The sequence below is a fragment of the Schistosoma haematobium genome, chromosome 5, assembly GCF_000699445.3.
Source record: "Schistosoma haematobium chromosome 5, whole genome shotgun sequence".
NCBI classification, from domain to species: domain Eukaryota; kingdom Metazoa; phylum Platyhelminthes; class Trematoda; order Strigeidida; family Schistosomatidae; genus Schistosoma; species Schistosoma haematobium.
In genome coordinates, this window is record NC_067200.1 from 4,818,969 (window position 1) to 4,829,008 (window position 10,040).

At 34.1% G+C, this 10,040-nt stretch overlaps 1 protein-coding gene across 1 annotated transcript; it reads left to right on the top strand.

Annotated features, from left to right (window-relative positions):
- The first annotated feature begins 348 nt into the window (after positions 1-348).
- On the top strand, positions 349-8,479 carry MS3_00009005 (uncharacterized protein). Its single transcript, XM_051217345.1, has 11 exons — positions 349-667; positions 768-912; positions 949-1,038; positions 1,095-1,164; positions 1,458-1,550; positions 2,506-3,559; positions 4,476-5,356; positions 6,928-7,073; positions 7,827-7,931; positions 7,980-8,072; positions 8,121-8,479. The coding sequence occupies exons 7-11, from the start codon at positions 5,188-5,190 to the stop codon at positions 8,271-8,273; spliced, it is 666 nt and encodes a 221-aa protein (XP_051064734.1). The 5' UTR covers positions 349-667; positions 768-912; positions 949-1,038; positions 1,095-1,164; positions 1,458-1,550; positions 2,506-3,559; positions 4,476-5,187; the 3' UTR covers positions 8,274-8,479.
- The last annotated feature ends 1,561 nt before the right edge of the window (positions 8,480-10,040 follow it).

The following is a 10,040-nucleotide window of genomic DNA, read 5'->3' on the forward strand; positions in this document are numbered from 1 at the left end:
TTACGTTTAGTGTGAACACATTCACGTCCACTTCTACCTGATCAAATAGAGAAGTCTTGTCTATTTTGATCGCTAAGTCTATTTAGAGCCAACGGTACAATGTGCCGGTCAAATGGGCTTTTTTGTGACTGTTACAATCACACATTCAACGACGATGGAGTCGTCTGACAGGATTGATTTCATAAATTCAGATGTAAAAATGCAAATCTAGATATCCAATCAAGACAGGCTTTGTTACTTTGATTTTAACCTATCAAATCAAAGTAATGCACCATTGGTAAACAGTTCACAAATCATTACAAATAAGAAAATGTTTGTTCGTAAAAATATGAGCACATATTTTGACCTACATATAAACCCCTCACTTAGTTTAATATATTATTAATTATATCCAATATAATTTTCATCAATATAGGCCTTGAAATTTCAACCAACGGTGGATAAGTGTCAGCCTTTGGAGAACGACAGCTAGAAGTATATTGCACTACGATGAGCTCGTCTTCCATGATGAGTGGTTAACAATGATCATATGATTCTATGAAACGTGATGTTTCCAATGGTCAATTTGGATCGTCGAATAAGAAACAAGCAAACAAACACTTGAAAAAAATATTTAAACACGACAAGGTGTAACAACAATTAATAACGTTGTGAACAGGAAGATGAGGTGAGTGTTGACTGTACAGTTAAAGCAATTGAGTGTGTTAAATGAATTTCAATTTGTTTCAATGAAATGAGGCTGTATATTTTTATCTGTATCATTTCAGACAGATCTTTTCGACTGGACAGTTTATACTGCTCTGTTCAATCATCGTATTAGTTTACAAATTCTTTGACTGCCATGAAATTTGCACAAAACCTGAATTGAAGAAATACGAAAAAGTAATTTTTGAAAGTGATGCATATAAATATGTAAGTAATCAGTCCGGTTCCAATACATATATTCAGTCTCATCACTATTATTATTCCCGGACAATCCGCTCTAATCAGTCTCTTCCAATTGTTAGCGGCACGTTTGAAAGATTGGTTGATACTAAAGTGAGTTGACTAAATTTTGCAACGATGTTTCAATCCATATGTTTGCTTATAATCAGGATATCGATCCGAAGTTCCTGTTTACGTTTTATGGTTCTCAAGTCATCAAATTCAGAATATTAATTACTGGTAAGAGAATAATTTTCATCGAACTAAAATTGTTACCGAGTTTCGTTTATTCACATTTTATTCCGTGTACCAATGTTGATATAATTTCTTCAGTAAATCAGTTTTATGCCCTTTGTAGCTTTCAGAACATCTACTGATATCTTATTTCGTTCAACTTGTAAGCAGTTTAAAGCCTTACAGAAATTTAATTACGGTCCATGAAACTCATTTTGTCTCCAGTTAATCTAAAAGTCTTTAATTCATTCTCTACAGAATGTCATTTGAATTTCATGTTTTTCATTCGATGAACACAGGTAGAATTGAAGTGTACAACCAAGAGTACTCAGGAGGAATTAAAAATTATGTGAGAAACGGTTTTTATGTGAAAACCGATATTTCGGATGGGCGTGAGTACCTCTATTATCCGGTGATAATTTGCTTCGCCTTTCATTTCTCACTTTTATTTCGCATAAATGGTTCAATATTTGACCTGGTTATATTTTGAGTGCTGACCAGTACACAGTGATTAATCTGTTTGTGTGAATCGATGCTTTAAAATGTGTACGCAACACGTACTCACCACTGTCAAGTGAAAACGATGGTTCACTTCAAAATAAACGCAAATTGATTGAGTAGTAATAATAAATCGAACGAAGCAAACCGAACACCTGTACAATAATAAACAATGTTGTATGAGAAATCATTTTGGATCATTAAGTCACATGGACTACCAAATTATATTTGATGACGTCCAGTTTTTTTTCTTTGACTTACTTCACAAAGAATTAATTTCTCATAGTAACTATCTGTGAACCACTGTGTATTCATCACATTTTTGACTTTCATATTCATATGGATCTAAAACAGTCAATAATAATAATGACAGATGAAAAAAATTACCATAAACAGTGCACTAGTATAACATGGTTGATTCGACCCGGAGCAACTACAACATCGAGATGAAGTCCACTCATTTTGTTCACTTATTCCATTTAGTGACATGAAAGTAGAATTTCTGAGTAAAAATTGGTTCAATTGAGGAAACGCTGCTCGATTGGAATAACGCAATTTCAGAAAATGATTTTGTATGTGTATTGCCGTTTATATATTATCAGTCTATTAGATTGTCTGAAGCCTTTAAAATCAACGCTTCGGAATTAAAATATTCCTCTCAGTTGGTTGGATAGAAACATTCATTATATCGTTGAAATAATCATTAGTCTCCTTGCAACTCCCATTTAATTCAACCGGTTTACCTATATCGTGAAAGAAAGATGATAACTCGTGTCCAAACTCATTCTCTGTGGATGTTCACTATACATATATACAAAAACACAAATATTTTTACTTTCATCATTTCAGAGGAATTATTAGCCGTCAGAAAGTCTTATTATATAGAAGCTGATAATGAAAGTATGTATCCATAAAATGATTATTTGATTACACATGAAATATTCAAATATCTACACCAGCATTCGCAGTACTTGCTTACACATTTTCTTTTCATTTTACATCACTGAATTCCTTTCAAAAACTGACAGAGGTAATAAAGTGTAACCATCCCAGAAAATTAGGAAGGCGGACTTATATGTTGAATCCATCGATTGTTTGAACACAATGATTGAGACCTGAAGCACAGTTGACATAATCTGGAGCATACTAGATTGGACGTGCAATAAATAAATCCGTATGAATAAATTGGGTCTTAAACTCATTTTACTTGTGGATAAACGAATGTAGAGATACATCTTGGTCAACAGGCTTCAATGATGCTTGATAAGAAGTCTGTATTCCGAAATAAGTAAATTTGTGTTACTCAACACACGGTCATTCATAAAAATTATCCATTCAAATTAAAAAATTACAAAGACGAATAATCTGGAGCTATTCATTTTCCATCGTTACCAAACACTAATAAATCAATGCGTTGCATAACCGAATAAGTTACCATGTTCTATTCGTAAACAAACAAACCGTCGCTAATGTCAGGTGCACTAAGGGTCGATTTTTTCATGGGTAATTATAGAGAGTGTTGAGCGAATGCCAATAACTCATCAACTATCAGATTTATTTGGAAGCTTGATGATTTATTATTTCAATATGAAAACGGGTTGCAATACAGCCTCGGAACCTAGTTATCTGACATTTATATTGAAGGTTGCATGCTTGCTTTATTTGCGCGACGTTCACTAGATTATATTTATTACGAATTCTACCAAAGAAAACATTTGAGATAACGAGGAAAATACCTGCCTAAGACTGAGCACTTTGCAAGTAGACAAATACACTTTCGCATCCAACAATGACACTAATGCCTTAAATTCTGAATAACGATAGTCTTCTGTTTGCAGTTCCTGTATTCAAAATAACTACTCTGATACATCCGAATGGGAAGATATCAATCTATTATGAGAACGTAAGTTGCAAATTTGAATGGTAATGTAGTGTTGTTTGATGAATTTCGGATCGCTATACTACTTTGCGCAAATCGACACCGTCGAATGCATCAAGATACATTGAACACGATAGAAGGATATCAACAATTTTTAACGCCGTAATGACACACTTTATTTTAGCACTATTTAAAAAGAGTGAAGTATTGGAAGTCAAATGTTATCGATAGAAATTCTGACGTCCTTGAGGCGATTAAGGACAAACAATGTATTTTATAGTGCTTTCCAACACAGTCACTTTCTGTCAAGCTTTAATACGTCTTCTGAAGTCCAACTAATTGGAAATTTCATCGTCAAATAATCTGCGAGATAAATTGTTAATAACTTGATCGTCTCTCAGTGTGTACTTGTTCGAATGTCAGCACTTAGTACTTCACCAATTTGAAATCCAATTGATGCGTGGTAACTAGAAAACGCAGGTGAGATGGAAGATTTCATTTGTGTTGAGCTGAATCCATTTTGATTGCTTCGAGGTAATCAGGAATTGTATGTACGGTAATGGATGGAAGTGAGTACATCAACACAATTCCTGCACATGACAGTAAATTCACGTGCAGCAGCATTGCAGTTATTCACAATCACATTTCCGTCAACCGACGTAGATATTCATCCCACAGTGTAGCGCATCATTGCATGGTAGATAGACCGTCCATTGGATTTCAGTGAAGTTGACAACTGAAGTGAGTCAGATTATCCTCGTAGACTAGATGAGGCACACTCCTGAGGAAAGTGAGGAGATCAGTATGCCTACTGTGTAACTAGTTGTCCTTGTGTAAAGTGATGTAAATGACGACACATTCCTTCAGTGATTGGTTGGCTTTGATAAGGGTGGTTGTGTGTTGACAGGTGTTTACTCAGACTTCCGTTACATCTTTTCAGATTCCTAGGATGATTGCCAAAACCGAAAAGCCGTCGAGCATTTACGGATGGTTTCATTGCGGAGAAAAAGGTGACAAATCTTATTTACATTTTGATTAACATCCGCCTTCACAAGCAGTCATGTGTTAGCCTAATATTAACTTCTTTATGTACTCTTGGATCACCACATCAATACAGAAATTTGCTGTATTCTGTCATTGTGATCTAATATATCTTTCTTACAGTCTACATTATTCAGTAGTGTTGTGTGAAAGCAGATTGATCGAAGTATCATTGAAGTGTTTATGAAAAACGTGTGAAATAAAATCTGAATGCTTCTGGTAAACTCATTGTCCAAACACTACTGTTTATTGAAAATTCAATGTAGATGATGTGTTCACACATCTTGAAGCGAAGTTTAATATAATATGTGATAATAAATCAAAGTTCAAACTAGTCCTGACAATACCGCGTGTTTTGATCAATTCTTTTGAACAGTGAACCACTGAATTCAGGTGAACTTAAATCAAGTATCTGTGTCTTCATTCGAGCAACCGACAGCCTTGGTCGTGTCACAAAAACGACTGTCGTTGTTTTAATGACATTTTATTGGTGTTGTTTCTGTTTTATGTGCTGAATTCCGTAAACAATGAACTTCACGATCCACGTGTGCTGACGCACGCCTAACCTGGTATACTGAGTAATATAACTATGGTGTGTGAATATCTTCATCATGGATATTCAGAGAAGTCAATCCCATTTTTTAACAGTCACTAGTTTAACGAAACCTCGGTTTTTTTCTTCTGTAAAATTTATTTCACAAGATAAGAAAGTATCTGAAATAAATGTTCCTAAAATATGGATCCAAAATGGAACGTTAGTGGAGTGGGAACCTCTCGGTGGTATGTTAAACCTTATTTTGTCAGGAATGGCTATTTTAACAGTTCACTGCATCGGTTTTGTTTCAAGAAATTGAAAATTTCACGTGCAATTTCAGTAAATAATTAAATGATATTTGGCTGCTAGTATCAAATCACGCCATTCTATACGTGGATTCTCCGTTGATTATTTAGAATGATGAAGGAGTGATGTCCTTCATGTCCTCACGCTGATAACTTTCACTTAAGCGTACACGATGTTACAAGACGATAGATGAGATAATGTTTGTCAGTTAGTTGATTGTGCATTGACTTGGAAGTGTCCTTATTTTTTCAACTTGCTACATGTGATAATGAATTTTCCTTAGCTATTAAGATCGTGAAAACACTCCATGAAATTGTAGTTGACTTGGAAATAATATCTCAGTTTCCAAACACTCTTTTTTATCCTACTCATCCGATAAATTGAATGTATAGACAAGTCAGGTGTTCAGATTTCAATATACCATAAGCAGTAGATACTCGTACAGTATCAAAAATACTGAGGATTTTCATGTTAGGTAAGTGTTTCCTTTCTCATTGATATGTATGGTGAGTATTCGCAAACGCTATTCCATTCGTCATATGTTGGAGTATTGAAATAAAATCACTTCTGCTGAGATTATTCGATAATCTAATGTTCAGATTGACTCCAATATTCGTTGGATAAAATATAATTTAGTATCGGTGAATGTTCATGATCCAGGTAGTGTGACGTACTGGCCGACAGCATACAGAGTATAATGTGATCACATAGTTTGAAACATTCCATAACGATAGGTCAACTGAAATCTCTTTATTTCGATGGAATTAACATAAATATAAGTGAATTTATTGTTTGGGAACAACTGACGTTCCTGCACAGATTTCAAAATAGTCAGTGTGAGCGAGTTCTCAATGTTATTTACCAGTTTTAACTTGTTGAATCGGTATACGAGACACGTTTTCATTATCAGACTGATATCAGTGGACGAAACTCGAAATCTGTTAGAAATTAAATGCAGTGGGCTTGGCTGAACCAGATGATAGCATAGTGTATATATTTCTGAATGAGAACAGTCATCAAAATCTACCAAATCCGCACGTCAATAATCATCGTTAAACATTCAACTTAGTTTAATTCAGTTCCGCGATGTTGTCGTGAAGTGTGAGTGACATGGTATGATTATGTTCTCGTTCTAATGAATATGTACACTGAGTAATCTTGCACACTTTTTACTTTATCATGTGGGAGGACATAAAATTACCATCTCGACAACTGAGAGGATCATTTCATAATGTAATGTTTAGATCGACTTTAATATTCGTTGAATAAAGTGTTATTCATTATGGATGTATTTTCATTCAAAACCAAAATGTTGTCGTGAAATGTGAATGTCAACAAAAGTGTGCTGAATTTCTCATCGCGCGACGTGATGACAAATTCCTAGTGAATGAAATAGTCGCCTAACTTCGAAACCATCATTATATCATCGAGTTATAGTTGTATGTTATGTAATTCACCTATCTTTTGTTTGATAACCTGAAATGCAATCACCTCATTCTTCCCACTGAAGAATGCTCAAAACACGATTCGACTGAAGCATGTCCAGACCCATTAACATCAAGTACAACGTGCATTTGGTGTGAAACAGTCAACATGTGCATTACCAGCAATGATAAGGATCTTCATGAATTCAAAGTAAATGGCTGCAAGAATAAAGTAAGTAATTGGTAGACTTCACAGATTGTTTTCAATATTACCATATTCTACATAGTAAATCTATTTACTCGGAAATACATTTTTTTGTTGCTAACAAGTAGTGTATTGTATACTTTGGATGATCTTTCATCAGATATGAGCACGATACTATGTTTCCATGTGGACATTCAGCAATCGACAGAAGCGTCATTTGACACCTGTGCTTGAAAAAATGTTAATTCTCTTGCTCATAGAATGTGTAGTGATCCTCAATGTCCAATATGAAACCGTCTGTATGTGTGAATCGTTACAAAATGACGATTAGATCAGTTTGAATGATGAAAAATAATCTGTCATAAATTCTGCATCATGTTTGAAAAGTGAAAGTTCGTGGACTCACATTGTTGAATTTCAGAACAGATATTCCTGATACCCTGTTCAGAAATTTGTGTTCTGGATTCATTGATTCGATAAGGCCGTCAGTTATTGGTTCGTTATTAATTATTTACATTGTGATAAGGTGAACCATCCGGCAAACAAATTTCATCACAGAAATAAGTTGTCAGTTAGTTGTAGGATAATGTGTACTCACCACGTTGACCGTCAAATCAGTAGCAGATATCCTAAATCATTATTCATTGATCACATAGTGCAAACGTAAATTATGTTACTAATTGTTGAATTCACTTCTGTCATCAGTACTGACAATAGTGTATAATGAATGGTGAAATATTTGATATTTAATTATATTTCCACTGTTTCTTTCTTCTGAAGATCTTGATTGCCAATGTTCCCACCGAACCAACAACTCTAGCAACTACTGAAACTGATCTAAGAAATGAATTGGAGAAGACTAGTGGAAGCATTGAATCACATTTGGTAAATATTTGACATTTTGTAATCATTATACCATTTCGTTCTTTTCAGAACATGACCAAAGATACAACAACTCTAACAACCACTGAAACCGATCTAATAAATGAATTGAAGAAGACTAGTGGAAACACTGAATCACATTTGGTAAATATTTGATATTTTGTAATCATTATACTGTTTCGTTCATTTCAGAACGTGACTTCAGATATAACTGAGGACATTGAGAAAAGAAAATCACTGCCATACGTGTACATCGTTGTACCATTAGTTTTATCTTTCCTTACTGTGGGCATTGGCTGTGGCATTTGGCTGTTGTTCTACAGAAGGAAGAGAGTTTATCCATAGTCCCAACAAACAGCTTGTCACTTGTTTTCATCAAGTTGACTTTGTTATGTTCATTTTTTAGTTTAGTAAACACACTTTCAATTTTTTTAATCATTTCAATACATTGAAAATTGTTTCATGGAACTGCATATCACATTGATGATTGTTTACGTAATGACTGATGTCACTTTGTTGGTAGAATATAAAAATATAATTTTTTGTATTTATGTCATTGTTTTCATTCAATAAAAACATGGGTCATTTCACAAGAGGTTACAACATTGCACTTGTCAATTAACAGTATCGTGTATACGTGATTGTGTGACCATTGTTTTAAACTAAACTATCGGAATGCGGCATCAATATTCAACAAAGCACCTCAATGCTTCGTTATTTGACTACTCACTCTTGAGTGAAATCTGGTTGAAAGACTGTGTTATAAAGCAGTCAAGTAGTATCTTTTGAACGAATCTGTGCGTGATCTATCCAGACAGGATGAAACAACATTGATGTGTTGCGATTGGTAATTTTCTCGCATCCTTTATCAACTTCCTTATTTATTGTAATTTAGATTCGATTCATTGAACAATTATTGGCTGAATAGCTGGGTGGTCATATTTGTTTAGGTAATAGGGTACATTTAAATTTATAAAGAATTTCAGAACGGTCAGTTTACCCAATCACACTGTTTTGGTTTCAACCGGACAAGAGCGCGTATCTAACCCACCTAGACAGTTATTCTTCAGTTCAAACATTAGTTTGCATCTAACACCTCCAAGAATGTGTACATTAATTAAAATGAAGTATCTTTCAAATTATTAAAATGAAATTTATGTACCAGAAAATTTACGAACTTGTAGAAGGTTTTTAAAGTCATTCAGATTTTCTCGAAATGGAGTGTTAGCGTTATTAATGGCATCAAATGATGGAATATATATGAGACTTTTCTTTTTCTAACAAAACTTTAAACAGCATTATAATATTGTCTGAATGGGTATCTGTTGAGATAGCAGTAATTTTAACATTATACTAAACGGCCTTCCGGTGCTTCCGGGTTTCTAACGGTGACCTAGCCCAGATTAATCCATGGATCCAAGCATTGTCGTGTTCACCGTAGTAGTTTAATTTCACATCACCAAAGAGATACACTCCATGTTTTACGCCATGCAACTCACCCTGGTGTATCTGAATCTATCAGAAGTGTGACAAATCAGGAATCACAAACAAGACTTATCCTTATCATAAACAGTGAAGTTAGTTGAAAAATACAGCTGGGATGGTAAATGATTGGAGTGTTTATTCGTGGATGGTGCAAGACCATCTATGAATTGACAACCAGAAGATTTGTTTTCACTTCATCTTTTTAGGAAAGTAGTGACAATTTGTAGAATGAGAATTTCACTCATCTTCGATCTCTGTATGTAGGTGATTTTCAGTCAAATAAACAACATATTATTAGAAAACGATGTTGTTTTATTCAAAACAACATTCTTATAACGCTCACTGAACAGAATAGACTACATACATTGTAGTATTATTTGATTATTGAGATAGAATGAGGTGATCAATGATAACAAAGTATAATCATAGTTGATTCTATAAACAATAGAGGTCAACAGAAATATGTTTGTTCATTAAACAAACACGTTTACACTGAGATTAAAGAGGTAATCAATATTACTTTGAATATTTTATTGGATATTACAGAAATGATGGAACGTGATGTTATGTTATATTCAATGCGATGAATCAGACAGAATTCTCAATTTTTTAAATCTTATTCCTCAA